The 18,122-nt window shown below is 39.5% G+C and overlaps 1 protein-coding gene across 2 annotated transcripts; it reads right to left on the minus strand.

Annotated features, from left to right (window-relative positions):
* Positions 1-273: 273 nt before the first annotated feature.
* On the minus strand, positions 274-8,630 carry si:dkey-229b18.3 (uncharacterized). Of its 2 annotated transcripts, none has more exons than XM_026912803.3 (7): positions 7,150-8,630; positions 5,443-5,516; positions 5,092-5,326; positions 2,633-4,875; positions 2,242-2,451; positions 1,817-1,919; positions 274-1,701 (listed from the first exon to the last, which is right to left on the minus strand). In XM_026912803.3, the coding sequence occupies exons 1-6, from the start codon at positions 7,484-7,486 to the stop codon at positions 1,818-1,820; spliced, it is 3,201 nt and encodes a 1,066-aa protein (XP_026768604.3). In that variant the 5' UTR covers positions 7,487-8,630; the 3' UTR covers positions 274-1,701; position 1,817. The 2 variants fall into 2 exon arrangements, with proteins under 2 accessions (XP_026768604.3, XP_034160621.2); XM_034304730.2 differs by having other exon boundaries at positions 8,570-8,626.
* Positions 8,631-18,122: the final 9,492 nt, after the last annotated feature.

Here is an 18,122-nt window from a genome sequence, read left to right on the forward strand (position 1 = left end):
CATCTCACTACTAAAGTGGCTGCAAAAAAAAAAAAAACCTAGAAGTTCTAATTAATGCTAACATTCTGCAGTCTCACATCAGATAATTTTAATCAATTACAATTAACCTGCTATAGTGCAAATAAAAAAAGGTCAATGTCCATTTAATATACATGAAGTTCAAAGTAAAAAATAAGCATAAAAGTGCTTATTAGTTAAATGCACCTAGAAACCTGTAATATACCAAGCATCCCTCTTTAAATATCATTTAAATTTGGGCTTACACGGAACAAGTGATATTTCTGTAGCCATTTTATTGCAGAAGATAAAAGGATTGACTATTTTGCAGCCCACATCAGAATTTTTTTAAATGCACGATAGTACACAAAGAACTACAGTGGACTTTCATGTATTTCATGCTTGCCACAATAAGCCTGTCATGCATATTTAAAAAAACAGAATTGTTAAAGAAATGCTGACAGTGGGCTGTGCTGATACACTTCCTCAGGGCTTACAGCTTACTGTAACATCCTGAAATTATGCCATCAATGCAAAAGTTTTAAAGGTTACAAATATTTAAGATGCCACAGACTAGTAGAAATACAAAATATTTCAATAATCACAAAAAATAGCGAGACCCAATTTTCTTATGCTCTTTGTATCTTAATTATTCCAAAGACATCATCACTATATTCTGTGGTATGACAATATTGCCACACAATTGCAGAGTAAAATTCGAAATTTATTTATATTGATATTGGTCTTTTTACAGTTTGGAAACAGATGTGGTTTCAGACTAAAGTCACTACATTTAAAACTTCATACAACTTCACTGCATTAAATCCTGTGGAAGCTTTGGATCTTAAAAAAAAAGCTCTCAATCTGAGAAGGTATTCAATTGCCTCATTAAAAACAAATTTCCAAAACAGCAATATACGGAAAACATATTGTAAAAAGTCACATTTAGACCTGTTGGGATTCCCTTATTTTAAAACAGAGATACGAAATCTGCCCGTCAACAAAGATCAAAATGGCAAATATAAGCAAAGACAGGCATTTCCATCTACAGTCAAAGGCAATAAATTTTAATTCCTCCAACCATCCCTTTAGAAAATGATTCAGTGACGATAACCTCTGTCTTGTTTAATTTCTAATTTATCATCAAATTACCATGAACAACAGGCAGATCAAAAGCTCCACCTCAGCCACCATTCAAGTAGATCCCAGAACTCTCACCTGACCACTTGACAAGTATTCTTAGGTTTCAAAACAAAGCTACCTTTTTAAGTGCACTCAAGATTATACTATTTATAAAAATAACTGTAATAACAATAATATTATAATTGCAGTAATTACAATAGTAGTAATCTTCTTAAAGCATTCTACACAATCCTCATTTACAAATATCGCCATTACCACCAGGCTCCATCCCCTGAGAGAAACATCAATGGTTCAAGTTCCCCATCTATCTAAACTGCAGAACATCTTCAGTTTGATTATTTAAATAACAATTACTATTATTGTACGGGGAAAAAAAAAAAAAAAAAAAAAATCACAGAATACCAATAACCATAATTACATCTATAGACTGAACTTCATCTCATGTAACACATTACATGACATTCAGGTATTTACAGTTTCATATTTCCAAAAAAATTAAATAATTAAAAAAAACAAAAAAAAAAAGCCAGCCTTATTCTTTTTTGTCCCAGTGTTCTCCACCTAAGGAATTTAAGACAGCATAAACTTTAGATTTTATATATATATAATTACAGCATCAGTACTTATAGGAAAATGTACCAAAGGGATATTGGTTATTTATACGTATGCATGTTACCTTAAGAAGAAGCAATGCACTGACGGCATTTGTAGAGTTTGGGATTATGTGTCCTTATGTGGTTTCTCACATTTTTCTGTCTGAAGAATGTCTTACTGCACAACTGCAAGAAAAGAATGGAAAGAAACTTGATAATCAAAAAACAGGGGCATGAGGGCAGAGAAGAAGAGAAAACAAAGCCGAAGGGAGAGCATTAACTTGGTATCAGGTTGATACTGCATGCAATTTGTCTTGTTACTTTTCATTAAAACTGTCTTGATCTCTCAACATCCCTTTGATAGTAAACTCCTGAGGTGAGAACTAGCTATTAACAAATCAGTACCGCATTGTATAGTGCAGTAATGCTAAAAGGCTGAGTAAGGTATTGCATTATATAGAGAACTGCTAACAGAGAGATGACAGCAATATTGTCTTAAAGAACTTACAGGACATGGCCAGTGTTTGCCTTCAATGTGCCTGATTCGGTGCATGATGAGGCCATCACAGTCTCTGTAAGATGCTCTACACTGCAGGCACGCATGAGCTCCACCAGAGGACTGACCACGGGGACCCTTTTGCTGGTTAAAGCGAGCACGTCGGATGGACTCCAGCATAACAGTGCGCCGACTGCTCACAGGATACAACTTGTTTACATTCTTTGAAAAGAAAAAGATATGATGCACTTTTTATTGATGAGATTTATTCACTCAGCAAGGCTTTCTATCCAAATTTGCAGCTTTGCAAAGTCTTGGAAAAAAAAAAAGGTTAAGCAAAGCTGTGAATAAATGAATATGTTAGTTATAAGAGAAGTTTGAATGTAGACAGTATCAGCTTTACCTTTGTCTTTGGTGGCTCTCTTTTAACCTTACAGCTCCCTTTGTTGTCTTTGAGGTGTATAAAACTTCTGTTAGCTTTTGACTGCTGGGATACATCTATCTTTTCCTCTTCCTTCTTCACTCGGACAAGCACCCGTTGAGAAGAGGAAGTTGACCTGTTGCCAAGCCCAGCCCAGTGAGGTCCATTTAGCCCAGATCCCTCTGACGTGATCCTTGCTCTAATCCGATCTCTTCTGACAATGCCAGGTGATGTGTTGCTATGGGAAGCACTACTGTGAGAGACAGAGCGAGTCAAGCAGATGTCCACACTCTCCTCCTCCCTCTTGATTCCACCTGATCGGCAAAGCCCAAAGAGAAAACCTTGGTCTAAGAGTTTCACAGGTGGTTTGCTCTGACGTTTACCCAGGTCAGAAGCATCACTATTTAGGAAGGGCTGGGTCAGGGGTAGAGGGTCTGCTGGCTCTTCTTTTATAACCCTATACAGAGGATTATTGTAGTGCTGGTGGTTGGTATTGGAAAAATCCCAACCTCTTGTACCCTTAAGATCTGCCACCTCATCTTCTGTTCTCTTTCTAGGTGCCATGTTCTTTTTGTCCTCTCTGACATTGTTTGCTTTACACACTCCTCTTCTCTGTTTGGTCTTTTCTTGGCCTGACTTGTTTTGTCTTGTACCTTTGCGCTTGTCTGTGGTCGATCGTCCAATGTTGTAGCGCAACATACGCTTTGATTCTGTGGTAGTGATTCTTAGTGAGCGATCTACTGGTGGTCCGCTCTTAGGGGCTGATACTCTGGCTTTAGGAGGAGTTACTGTGGGTCCCTGACTGCGCCGAGTACCAATGTGGGAGGGGGCTGTCTGTGAGATGGCATACTCTCGGGGTTCCTGTTTTGTCCTTGTTGTAACCTTCTTTGGAGGGACATGGGCTCCTTGCACTGTGACCCTTTCTCTACCTGGAGGTCGAGGTAATGGTTTGTTTGGGCTGCTAGAACGGTTTCTTAACGGACGATCATTATGAGTCCCCCTTGAGTCTACCTTCATTGATTGGCTGCGTGTGGTCCTAACACTCAAATGCTCCATTTGACCAGCTGTGTTGTTTTTCCTTTTGAATTTCTTGTCCACGGTAACATGGGGTTCTACTTTTATCACTTTCTTCAGAAGATCCATTCTGGTCATGTCACAGAGGGACATCGAGGAGTTGACTCCCACTAAACCTCCCAGGCCAGAAGCAATTCCCCCTAGACTTTGTGTACGGGGTTTGCGTCGTGCTGTAAGAGAGTAGTCACTCACTTTCAACTTCCTAAGTCTCTTTTTTTGTCCCCAGCCAGAGAGCTCTTCTGGGCCAGGCATGAGGGACTTCCTCTGCAAGCCAAGGAAACTAAGTAGTCGATATTTCTCCTGAGCACGAGGACTGTGCACTTCATCCTGTGGGATTGCACTGCACACTTCTTTCTCCTCTGCCTCCTGCTTCACTTTCACTGGGATTACTGGATTTGGCTGAGATCGAGACGGTTCCACAGAGAAATCACTCTTTACCTGATATATCCGCTGATAAGAGGAGGACTTCCTCTTCCTCTTGGAAGAGAGGTCAATTTTGGGTAGGAGCCTACGCAGGGCTAGTGCAGCTCCTGGTGTGGAACGAAGCAGCCGGCGGGAAGGAGAGGAGGATCGAGTGGAAGTAGAGGGAGATGTTTGGATGACTGATGATAAGGGGTGAGGGGACAATTTCCTCTTGCTGGATGGAGATTTGAAGTCCATAAGTTTCATTCTGCGAGTTGGGCTGCAAGGAAAGCCATTATCCTCGGTCTGGAGACTGGAAAGAGCCTGGCTTTGGCACTGGGCAGATAATGTTTGATCATTGTCTTCTCTGTCAGATTCATCAGTCCCATCTACTATGTGTACTCTGCTCTGCAATGTGCTGTTCCAGGAAGGCCCTGAGGCTCCCTCTTGTTCCTTCTCCCTTTTTCTTTTAAACCCTGCTGTCCTTCCTGAGGGGGAGCTTTGGTTTCTCAAGGTGTTCATAGAGGAAAACCCAGGCATTACAGAGGGCATTCCTGTGGGATTTAGCAGTTTGGAGGATTGCTGGCCAGCCTCTTGCTCACTCTGTAGAGCAGAACAAGCCTCCAGAGCAGGCCACATGCGGAGGTGGCGAGCCATTGCTGCTACCTCTGTCAGTGTGCCCAAGTTCAGAGTCAGGGTGGATGTATAGGAAAACTCAAGCAAAGCAAGCAAGCTCTCCTCACTGAAACCTAAACAGCATACACAAACATGATTGGCAATTAGCAAAACTTAGGAACACTGCATTCTTCCTTCACATGTGTTGCACAAAATCAGGCTTTCTACACTCAATTCCAGGTCAAAATTTTGCTAGAATCATACATCTTGGGGAACTAACCATGGTTCTACTTATTAAGATGGGACACACCATAGGATGAAATTTTAAAAAATTGTTTAAAACAGCTTACCCGTGAGGTCAATATGTGGCTGAGGTTCAGTGGTGAAGTCCATTTCAGTAAATAGTTCTTGGAAATACTCGCTCACAGCTGCCAACACTGCCTTGTGGGCAACAAACGAGTGGCCACTACCAGTTTTCAGTGTAATGTCACAGAACAGCCCAGCCTCTCGTTGGCTATTCAGCTTGCTCAGAACTTCTTGACTATGTGATTTCACTATCTTAGACAGGTTCCCCATGTTTGAGCACTAAAGGCACAGAAAAGAGGAAGGCAGACAAATGAATATCAAAACCGATATCAAAAACAATATCACGTCAAAAAAAAAAAAAAAAAAAAAAAAAAACAATAAAAACAATATCTTACCTTTGCTTTTTCAGCCTGCCTTAGACGACATTCCTCACAACCCAGAACAAAGTCTCTGACCTGAAAGTACATTCCTGAAAAGGGCACACATGGTGGATTAACAAACAAATCACAAAACATGGCAGCACATATCTCAACAGAACTTTACCAAAGTACCAATAAATGTTAAAGGTAGGACACTGATTTCAACATTTATACTTAGTTTTTTGTGACAGAATTAAACCTGTCAAATGTTTGCCATGTCAGCCATACTGGAGCTTCATTTATCTAATACATTTTTTTATTCTCATTCACATAATTCACATCATAAAATGATATGGAACAATTATTAAACCTTGTCACATGAAATACTGCAAGCCATATCACAGTGGTAATATGTAGCAACAGAACTAAGTGCAAAAATTTGTTCCCCTTTGTTACAAATTATCTAACAAAAAAGTTTCAGATAGTTATAAAGGCTTAAAAAGTTATAAACTTTTTATTTGATATAATTTTGATTATATTATTATTAATTTTAAATAATTTTAAACAGTTAATTACTATTATTATATTAATCATCTTTATTTGAGCATTTCTTGTGATAATGCAGGAAGATACATCAAACCTGACTAAATGTGTTGGTAGAAATTATATTTGTTTGTCTTCCTTGTTCTATCCTAGGACTATGCAAACTTTTGCACTTGGCTGCATTCACAATAAAGCAGTTTTTCCATACTGTTGCTGAGTAATCACAACTGTTACTTGTGGATATTTACTTCCCATCAACCGTAAACACAGGAACTCATTAAACAAAAAACAAACAAACAAACAAACAAAAACTACATAAAAACTACATCAAGCAGGTATACATTGCTTAACTGGAGAAGGTCTTATTAAAATGAATCTTTGTAGCACACTAATATGAAGGTTGTTCTGACTCTGACGATGCCCTGATACCTCCTTTTTTTTTCTCCTCAGTATTGCTGCAAAGGAGCGAGAGAGCAGAGGCGGTAGCTTTTGGATTGAAAGGAGCTGAAACAACATTTAAAAGTTACAAGGAAGTGGAAAGCCTATCTTAGCTATTTCTTCACAGTTAACAGGTTTGAACAGTTAACAGTTGGGGTATGTGTATATGGGGTTTTCAGGGTGGACCAGCTTGTTTCTTCAGAGACAAATAGGTCATAGCCCAGCCTTTAAGGCGTGCGCATCTGTCGACCAAGATAACTCGGACAGAAATCAGACTTTCACACGTCACCGGCACGGTGAACTCATGGATGTTTTCGTTGGAGTGTGAAGCGTTTAGTAAGATAAACACATCAGTCCAGCGACACGCAGGATGCATGAGGCTGAGTGAAGATCCATAAAGAGCACTGCTAATGTGAAGAAGAAGAAGTAGCTTTTTTTCGTTCCATATACATTACAGCACAGTGAAATTCTTTTCTTCGCATATCCCAGCTTGTTAGGAAGCTGGGGTCAGAGCGCAGGGTCAGCCATGATATGGTGCCCCTGGAGCAGAGAGGGTTAAGGGCCTTGCTCAAGGGCCCAACAGTGGCAGCTTGGTGTTGCTGAGTCTTGAACCCCGACCTCCTGATCAGTAACCCAGAGTCTTAAGGGTTGAGCCACCACTGCTATAAATATGTGCGCTTTTTCTACGCCCTAATTTATCACATGCATTCCAGGAAGGTCATGATCAAAAAGATTAGGAGTGAATAATCCGGAATAATATACCTTCCCACCAGTAGTGCTCTGCCACTAGCCGGTACGTGTCCTCCAGGGTGTGGTGAGGGCTCCCGGGCGTCCTCGCGTGGAAAGCCTGGATGGAGTGGAGCCGCTTGTCTTCAGCCAGCACCTCGCGGTAGTGCACAAAGCCTTTCTCCAACTTTTTACGGTACAGAAAACCGCCGATGGTCTCGAACAAGGTCGATGAAGAGGCGGTTGAGGAAGAGGAGGATGAGGAGGAGGCGCCACTGAGGTAGCCGCGGAACTGCTCCTGTCGCTCCCTAGGACACAAAGTGTCATCAGCGGCGGCGGCGGCGCGCGCGCTGTACGTGCACTCTCCGGCCATTTCCGCCGGCTTCCTGCTTCAGCTCGCTTTTCTTTTTCTAACCCAAACTAGTGCTAGACGTGTTTATACAGTCTGTGCGCATACAAGCAAGACAACATGGGTACGATCAACAAACTGACCAGCCCCTATAAATTAGGGATGCTCCAAAAGGTCACTTCACAAACTTTTCATTATGTGTTAAATAAAAATGGTAAAAGCCTAAAAGCTACTATCTGTGGATCACAGCGTAATGATAAGGGCAATACGATAAGAGTTAGGTATAGGAGTTAATCCACAGGCTGTGAGCAGGCGCAGGGTGCAACAGGGAAATCCATCCGCTGTGTGTGTGCGTGTGTGTGCGCGTGTGTGTGTTAAGATGAGCAACACAACTCCATCATCACACTGTAAGGAGTCCAGACATCAGCACTCATCACCACACTGACCTGATTAAAGTTTCCCTACAACTTCACGCGCGTCTGTCTGACACTCTGCTGCAACCCAGTAAAATTACAACCACAACTCTGTGTGTGTGTGTGTGTGTGTGTGTGTGAGTGTGTGTCCTCTGATATTCCACATAAGTATGAATATTAATATCTAACATCTGAAATGGCTTATTAAATAAAATTACAGTTTTCCAGGCGCACTAGAGTGAGCCCTGTATTTCTTCTGACAACTTGCACTTATAATAATAATAATAATAATAATAATAATAATAATAATAATAACAACTGCGCTTTAAAAATAAATAAATAACATAAAAACAGCAGGGGCTGGTGTATCTCTGTCCCTGTCAGCTCCAGTTATAAATTCATACACAGCACATGTAGCCAGCTAGCACAGCACAGTGAAGCACAGCACAGAGCCTCTTCCCGTCTCGTGTTAACTTGTGGTTTCTTGAACTCTGTAGCAACACGCTGCGGCTCTCCGTCGCCCAGCATCGGGAGTCCAACGACCTCCGAGTCCTCCAGCCAAACGGAAGAGGAAGACTTTTAAAAGTGACGGGAATCTAAACGCGGTCCCGCCCGTCCAACAAGCCCTGCGAGCATTCCCGCGACGTAAAGCCCAAACACACAAGCAAATAATCCAATTTTTTAAACTCGTCACCTTCTGCTGGTTACGGTTTGTCAACCAAACTTCTCCTCGACGCCCAACACCTCGCCCCGCCCTCCGGCGAAGCCTATTAGCAGGCTCTTTAAAGAGCCGCTACTACGCACGCTCCCATTGGCCCACGCCGCTGTCAATCAACCGCTCTCTTACACCATTACACTTTTTTTTTTCCTGGATCAAGATAGGTTGTTGACGTCAGCGCTGCCTCACCGAGTGAACCTGGTTAAGTTTATCATTATGGAAATTAAAGACGCTGTTTCGTTTCCAGCGTTTTCAGGATTTCGATTCTGTATTTCGTAGAAAATCTCATTTACACCACAGAATCGTGGGCACGAAGGCCTTGTCTGTAATGCACGATGGACGGATTGCAAAGCTTCTTTGATATTATTAATTATTTTTAGCATCTTTCATCTAGTCTTCTCACAACCCCATTACACGTCAATTTAGACTGAAAAACCAAGCAATATGTCCACTATCATAAGTACTATGTAACTTGGATTAGACAAAAACTGATTTTATTTAATCACCTCTCTACCTGTCAGTTCAAACTGAATTATTACATCATCTACAATCAGGTGACCAGTACCAAGCATTTCACTTTATACTGGAATGATCGTTTATTTTCAAACTAAATCACACAACACAAAAAAAGAGACTAATTCTCTATACAGATTGAAAACTGTATAAATAAAATAGGCAATGAAATCTGACTCTACACACCTGTGCTTAGGAGTCTTTACTCTATAGGATCTGTGTAAAACCTTATTACTGACTTTGAACTCAGACACCACTGCAACTTCTTTATTTCATTAAAATGTCATAGCAATAGACTCCTCCAAATTTTCTCAGCCAAGAAATGGTTATATATTGTTTATAGACCCCAAACTACAATATGCAACTACTCAGATATGTAGTAGAAAGAGCTACATTACAGGATTATCAATCAGCTATTTGTTTCTTATAGAGATGAGCTCAGTGTCTGTCTTTTGATTTTTAAGGCTAAAAGGTTTTTGAAGGTTTTTAAAGGGAGTTCAGCACCTTTGTTAATCATCCAAAATGGGATTCAATCAAAAGCTGAATTCCTGACCAATCAAAGGGTTAAGAACAAAAAAAAAAATCATCTTACACTTTTTGCATACAGAGTTTAGTAATGCTAATCCTTTTGTAACAAACCTGCAGTTTTTGTGTTTTGTTCTATAGCACTTTGAGTGATGTTTTTAAAGGTAGCCTACATATCCTTTTTTTTATTATTATTATTCTGTTGAAAAGTCACATGAATTCTGCGTTCTTGATGTGACGGTTAAACAGTGCAGCAATAATCAACACCGAAAGATCATGAGATGCTGAACTGTTGTTATTCTGGCTACCAAGTTAATTGTAATCCACAAGTATTTAGTTAGAAAATAGTGTATGCTTCCTTTTTGTGCCATTCCTATTTTCCTTTTTCAGTAGGTCTAAAGGATGGATCCAAGTAACCTTTTGCTAAATGGTAAAGGCCACATGTGAAGGTTACATTGATTTCTTATTTAGGACTGAGTATTTCTAAATAATAGAGAGAAAAAAGTCATTAAGAGGAATGATCACATGGCTCATTCTACAAAGGCCCTGTTGTGCAGAATAAGGCCAGGTGTGTGGAGCATTACAGAGATTAATATTACAGCTCTGTAATTCAATTAGGCTACAGTAATCATCTGCTAGGGCAGTGGTTTCTCAGCAGTAAAGGTCTTGTACTATTCACTGGAAAGTTGTGAGTTCAAAGCCCAAGACTACCAGAGAACCACTTTTGTGTTATTGTCCAAGACACTGCTCATCATTTACTTAAATGGTGTTCTGCCTCTCTTGTAGGGTATTTTGGATTAATATGTAAGCCAAATGAATAATATACTATTATTATATACTTAGTTTTTCTTACTTAGGTTGTGTGATTATAAAGTACATAAAAACAATACTTTCTACTGCCATTAATACATTTAACTGTCTCAGTCTTACCTTGAGTAAACCAGCCAGATCTGGGAACAAATCTCCATGTTATGATCTTAACTGTTGTTTAAAATGTATCACAATGCTCCTTGATAACACCACTTACAAACATACTATTCAAGTGCCGTTTTAAAGGTCCAATATGGCCACTGATTCAGGGAAAGGACTTTCATATGGTGAAGGAAAATGAAATGCACTTTATACTTTCTTATAAAGATTCAGAGTGCTTTTCTGCATGATTGGGTATGAAGCTGGGGAAAGGGATCTGGCACAGTGGTGATACAATGATGCTGACTAACGCACACCTAATTCAGTTCATGCCTGACACTACATCTTTAGGTGTTGACTTTATTTATCCTGGATCCTGGATGTATGTTCACTTAACCATAGGTGTAGGTGATCTATCCAAACTTGACCCACAGGTTTCATGGCTTCAGTTGTCACACCTCTGCCATTTACCCTGAGTCACCTAGACAGTAATACTCAGTGTACTTTAGGTATGTCTTTAGGTGGATGTTCTCTCCCAGTAGTAATATTAACCAATATGAACCAAGTTACATTCTTTGAATTCATTGCATTTTATTCATTATTCATTTGACTTCCTATATGAAACAAATTAATTTATGCTGCCTACTTTTGATGAGCTGTCACATGTAAGCTTTTCAGGAAGGCACTCCTGTCACAGGATTGGATGAACATTCTTTTGTAATATAAAACTGGTTTAACATTAAACCAGTCACTGGTCAAATATGAGACCTCCTTTCCGTTTGTTTATAGCAGGGATTCTGCTGTCAAGTTTTCCCTGATCCAATCACAACTGATCACACCCATAGGCTTTAGAGCCTTCGGGCTTTTGAAATACACTGTATAGCCAAAACGAGACTTCAGGCTTTTGAAATACACTGTATATCTTGGAACTACTGATCAAGCATGACAGAAGGTTGTTTCCTAGCTGGAGGGATGCCCATGTCAGATGAAATGAAGGGGATCCACATGTGCTCCATGCAGACTCTCCAGTGGAAGCCCACAAGGGTCATTGCTTGGCCCTCTTCTTCTCCCCATAACTGTTCTTATACGATTGCTATGCAGATTACACACAACTCATCTTTTCCTTCCCTCCCTTCGACATTCATGTTTTGCCTTACAGATGTTTGGCCGACATTCGAGATCCAGGTTCTTGTCATCTTCATAGGGAACTCTCTGAAAACATCATCTGACAATACACAACACCTTGGCATAGTTATGGAGAATCACTGCTCAGTTTGCTAGCCTGTCTTCATGTAGGTTTTCCTTTTCAGGATCAGAAGGATTCCTACTTGAAAAAACTGATCAAACTCCTTTCAATTATATTCCCTTTGAGCCACAAGCACCACTGAACCTGACCCCCCATCCCTCAAGATACAAGGAAGAATTTTTTCATGTTCTGGTGGAATGAACTTTCCTTGGCTGTCTGAAAGGCTGAGTTGCTGGTTAAAGACCACTCTCTTCACTAAGCACTTAAACAAGGACGAAACTTAATTAATGTAAAAATACTAAATCCAGTACCCTCTTACGGTATTCTTAGACCCTGACTATTTGTACCAGCCTCAGAATATGTGTTCTGTGAAGATTACAAAGCATTTCTGTAAGTCACTTTGGGCATCTGACAAATAATGTAAATATTGCCAAAAGTATAGATCCTACAGACTGTGTTTGGGCGGAGTTCAGTATGTGCAGTATGCATGTGCTGTAATTTCAAACACGGCCTAGGACTGGAGTTGAGAAACCCTGATTCATAACATGTCATAATATTTCCTGTTTGTTTCCTGTGTGCTTCACTGTTCCAGCTAAAATTAGCTAAACTGTGTAATAGTTTTGTTGTGTATTTTTTTTTGTCTCACCTGTGTCATGTAATCCTTTTGCAATCCTAGTATGGAGTTTAATACTCGTTTGTGATTGATGTTTCTTGGCAACACCTTATTTCTATAAAAACCGGAATTCTGAGTTGACCTTCAGAATGGATCTGCCTGCATTAACTTGGTATGCCTATAATCTGACTCATGCTATAACCGCAATCATTGGAAAAGGAAGAATAAAGACAACGTGTTTACATCCTTTTGCTTCAGACACCATGATAATACAGCACACAAGCAGTGACAGCATGGCAGTACTGTCCAAATGTTTTGACATATTGTTGCTCACCAGGAAGATAGAAAATTGAGACAGGGAGACTGTGGCATAGCCTAGACTACTGTCTACACTGTCAACTATAGCAGACACTTTCCCAATGCATATGTGGTGCATAATGTGTATCCTCTCATTATGTATGGAAAAGCAAAACTCCTTTTTTATTAAGCAGAATAATCAGACACCACTGGGATACTGGTAGGGTTCATGAGGAAATGTGATAACAACATTAAATTAGAAGCAGAAAAAAAATCTTCACTGCAAGATTTATTTAGTGTTTAAGTACAGAATGGTCAGGAGATTTACCTGAGCTGGCCTTACCATTTTATTATTGCACATAGACAGACGTACTTTCATAGATAGTGCTATAGCCAAAACAAAATCAGACAACAGGAAAAACAGAACATAACAAAGGTACAGTATATACCATTATAGTATATAAGTACTTTAGAAAGGGAATGGGAGAGTCTGCTGTACAAATGAAAAATATCCGGTACTTTTATCAGAATTTTTTTTTCAGTTGTCAGAAAATGGCGTTGTTTCATTGCTGTTTCTGGAACACATATTCTGCTGCACGTGAAAGGGGCACAGTGGCAGAGATGACTATAATGGGATGGGATATTTGTACTTGGTTTGAACTGATAGAATGCATTGAAGTGTGGGAAACACTAGCTCTGTAACAGTCAAAAGTTTGATACACCAATTGATTATTACGTTTCTTTCATTTTGCTATTTTCCACATTAAAAGTTATAATAGTAGTAAAGACATCAAACCTACAAAAACAGCACAGGACTATGCAAGGACCAAGAGCTGTTTAAATTCAAAATGTAAATGGATCTTATATTTTTGATTGTTAAAAGCTGCCTTGATAACACACTCAATGCATTTTCTCCCCCATGTTCATGAGGAAGCCACTTGTGATGCTTTTCCAACAAGTCTAACAGGTTCTTAGCAGGTTTTCACATGGTAGGCACTTAATGGCTGCTTTTCATTCACTTTCAGGTCCAAATCATCCCAAATAATCTGTTTTGGGTACAGGTCAAGTGACTGCAAAGGTCATGGAATCTTATGCAATTTAACTATTTACTATGCTGAATGTCTATATTAGAAATATGGCAGTAGCAAGCTTGCGCTCAGTGTTTCCGGGATAGGCTACAGATGACCCTGTCCAGGACAAAGCAATTACTAAAGACAAATGGATGAATGAACAAATTTCACACGTCTTTTAGATCATGAACTATGTTGTTGTATGTTGTATGTATGTTACTGGTGACTGAAAATGTAGGTGTGTAATTATAAGATACACAATACACGATTCTTTTATTGTCACAGGTGATAATTGAGTTTGGTACAGCTGAACAATCAACAATAAACAATACACTAAACAATAAAGTGCAAGACAGGACAAGAAAACACATGCAAGAAATGTACACTCACCATCCACTTTATTAGGAACACTTGTACACCTGCACAGTCATGTAGTTATCTAATCACCCAATCATGTGGCAGCAGTGCAATGCAAAAAATCCTGCAGATACAGGTTAAGTTATTGTTCACATCAAACATCAGAATGAAGAAAAAGCATTATCTCTGTGACTTGGTATCATCGGTGTTCGTGGCATGGTTGTTGGTGCCAGATGAGCTGGTTTGAGTATTTCAGAAACTGCTGATCTCCTGGGATTTTCACACTCAACTGTCTGTAGAGTTTACACAGAATGAAAAACAAAAAAAAACATCCTGTGAGCAATAGTTCTATGGGTGGAAAGTTGATAAGTACCAACAACCATGCCACGGTCAAAGTCACAGAGATCACACTTTTTCCCCCAATTCTGATGTTTGATGTGAACATTAACTGAAGCTCTTGACCTCTATCTACAGGAGTTTTTGCATTGCACTGCTGCCATATTAGATTAAATAACTGCATGAATATGCAGGTGTACAGGTGTTTGTAATAAAGTGGACAGAGAGTGTGTATTAATATGGAGTTACTGACTGGAAATTTAGCAGAATATATCCAAATGTTACAATAGTACAGACCTGCCCTGTGACTGAACAACATCTAGAAAGGTGAGCAAATTAATGGAACAGCTTATATCTGTCAAATAGCAGCAATTTTTTTTTAAATCATTGGACACTCATAAAAAGTAATTATTATTTCAGTGAAATTGAAATTGGATGGATTTTTGAAGATGGATATTTGTTGAACAGCTGATATATATATAGTGAGGTTCTGCCCATATGGACAAGCTGCCATTGGTACAGATGTACTGAAACCGGTGTAACAGTAATGACTATACATTAATAGCAACACAATTAGGAGTGCAGATTTAACAAGATACCTTGTCCAAAATAATAAAGGCATGAAAGCTGATAGGTACGAGTAATATAAGGAAAAATAGGCCAATGCTTTCTTTTGTAAGAAGAGCTTCTTCATCTATACAAACTGGAATAAAACTAGAACTAACTAGAACTAACATCAAAGGAATAAATGTATAAAACTTTTTCGTGTTCTGTGGATAGCTGGTGATATATAACTGAGAATAGAAAAATAAACTTAAATAGGTACAATCCCTCAGCTTATGTGTCCATGTGTAGCAATGAATCATCAATGCATTTCAGATGTCCATGTGAATACAATGCTTCCAGTCTTACAAAGCATGTAGGAGTAGATTCACATCATGGAATAGAAATGAATGGAATAAAAGCTATAAGAGTTTTTGGAGCTCGATGTTGCTGACAAATGATGGCGGAGGGAAGGCATGAGGCACGCAGTAAATTAGAGTATGACTGCAGAGGCATTTCCTGACAAACTCATGACTAACTCATCCAACAAAAACATCACCACACACACACACACACACACACACACACACACACACACACACAAACACACTGTGCATTTAACTGCCATCACACAGATTGAGTCATAGTTGCCCCCTCACACTGACTCATGTTTCATGCAATATATTCATACAATATATGGCCAAAAGTATGGACACCCGACCATTGAACATCCCATTCCAAAACCCACTCCAAATACGAGTGGGTTTGCTTTGCTTCCACACTTTTTTTCTATAACAGCCTCCACTGTTCTGGGAAGGCTTTCCACTACATTTTGGAACATTGCTGTGTGGATTTTTGCCCATTCAGTCACAAGACCACTGATGTCTGACAAGAAGGCCTGGTGCAAAGTTGTTGTTCCAATTTATCTCAAAGGTGTTTGGTGGGGTTGAGGTCAAGGCTCTGTGCAGACCACTTGAGTTCTTCCACACCAACCTTGGTAAACCATGGACCTCATTTTGTGCACAGGGGCATTGTCATGCAGGAACAGGTTTGGGCTTGGTCTCTTAATGCTACAGCATACAAAGACATTTTAGACGATTGTGTGTTTCCAACTTTGTGGCAACAATTTGGGGAAGACCCACTTAAGAGTGTTATATTAGGCAGTCCACATACTTTTGTCCATATACTGTATGTTATACACACCCTGTCACACTTTGAAACAAATTACTTTTTAGACCAAACCCCAAAATTTTTGGCACACTTAGCAAGATTCAAAGAGCAATTTATTTGTGATTAAGCAAAGAATACAGTTCCAAACTCAATCTCAGTTGTACCTAGTTACAAAATGCTTTTGTAGATAATAAGGGCCTGGACAAAACTTTTCAATTCACTTTCAGTAGTTAAAATACTGGCAACTGAAAGATTCTGAAGCTGAGATGTGACCTTTAAAAGCAGGTCAACCTACTTAAATGTTCATCAGCATAACCACATGACCTAAGTTTACAATCTGTTACAGAATCTTGATGAAGAGGTTATGTTGATACATTCATTCATCTTTAGTAACCACTATATCCAGGTGAGGGTCAAGGAACTTTAATAATTACTTTACTAACGTTACTAATTACTAACACCCATACAACTTTGTTAGGACTGAATGATCTACAAAATTACAGGTTATGTGGACTTTCTCCATGAGCTTTATAGTGCTCCCTGAATACCATGGCACAGTGGGTAGAATTTCTGCCTCACAGCTCCACGGTCCCTGGTTCAATCCTAAGCTCGGGTTACCATCTGTGTAGAGTTTCATGTTTTCCCTGTGTCCGCATGGTGCCCTGCAACGGACTGGCGTACCATTCAGGGTGTGTTCCAGGGATAGGGTCTGGGTCTGTCATGACATTGACTATTTCAGCTTCTTCTTCTTTGTCTTAATAATAATAATAATAATAATAATAATAATTATTATTATTATTATTATTATTAATACATCTTCAGAAACTGCTTTGTCTTGGTCAATCACACCTAGGGGCAATTTAGCATAACCAATCCACCTACCCGAATGTGTTTTTGAACATTCCCCTATATTGTTCACACCAAACAGAATGGCTCCATGGACTTACCATTCTGATTTCTCTATTAGAATGATGCAAAAGTAACTAGGCAAATTTTCTCTGCTCCACAGCCATCCACCAATGTTGAATCTGGAGGTGATTTGCCTGGTTGTGGCCCTTGTACGATTGTCACTATTTTCCTTCAACCTCTCTGATCCACAGGTCATTTTGCCCTTTTAATAAAAAACTGCCACTAGAAATGTGGGTCTGCCTGGGGGCTATATATTTAGCACATACTCAAGGCTGCTTTACATTGAGCAACATATAAAAGGTGCTAAGAACACAGGAGAAAAAAGGTGATGGTTAATGGAAAAGACAAGACCTTCAGAAGCCCTGAGAGATACAGTGGACTGAGAGCATGAAGTGCTTTAATGCTAAGGCAATATACACATGCTATGCATAGTGTGTGGTGTGTGTGAGGACCCTGGCAGCTGTTAAATACTAAATAAAATGAATATAAATGCCACATGTAAGTGGAGCAAAATCAGGTTGCAGGCAGTATATATAAATGGAAGAGTGTCTAAGAGGTTAAAAATCAAGATATTGGCCGCTTTCTGAAGCAATGGTAACCTCAGCAGTGATGTGGATGACTAAGTGGGAGTAAAGTCCACATGAGATAATGTGATTAACATACACTGCAAAATCTTTATCAAAGAAAGCTACTGCTAACACGGTTACACTGCCTAAAGCGTATGTAAACATATTCATATTTAACTGTCTAGGACACATGCTCCTAATCCTGGTGTACCCCCTGTCCTAGACATTTTAATGTTTTCCCTGCTCTAACACACCCACTTCAACTCGGGAAGTGCTGTTAACTAGTTTATTAGTTGAATCACATGTATTGGCAGCAGGGAAAACACTAAAATTTGTCACAGCACAGGGGTTATTCCAGGACCAGGGTTAGGAACTTGTGACCTAGGAACAAGTAGGCAAATTCTGGATGCAACAGCATCATTACTAAGACTACAATAGCAATTTATTGCTTTAACTTTAAGTATTAGAAAAGAAT

The sequence above is a fragment of the Pangasianodon hypophthalmus genome, chromosome 5 (assembly GCF_027358585.1).
Source record: "Pangasianodon hypophthalmus isolate fPanHyp1 chromosome 5, fPanHyp1.pri, whole genome shotgun sequence".
Classification (NCBI taxonomy): Eukaryota; Metazoa; Chordata; class Actinopteri; order Siluriformes; family Pangasiidae; genus Pangasianodon; species Pangasianodon hypophthalmus.

Bases quoted from the DNA above. Each gene is read 5' to 3' on its own strand.
- si:dkey-229b18.3 (XM_026912803.3), bottom strand. From the start codon at position 7,486: ATGGCCGGAGAGTGCACGTACAGCGCGCGCGCCGCCGCCGCCGCTGAT. The intron at 5,327-5,442 runs GTAAGATATTGT...CTGTGCCTTTAG, and splicing joins GGCAGGCTGAAAAAGCAAAG to TGCTCAAACATGGGGAACCT. The intron at 1,920-2,241 runs GTAAGTTCTTTA...CTTTTCTTGCAG, and splicing joins GCAAACACTGGCCATGTCCT to TTGTGCAGTAAGACATTCTT.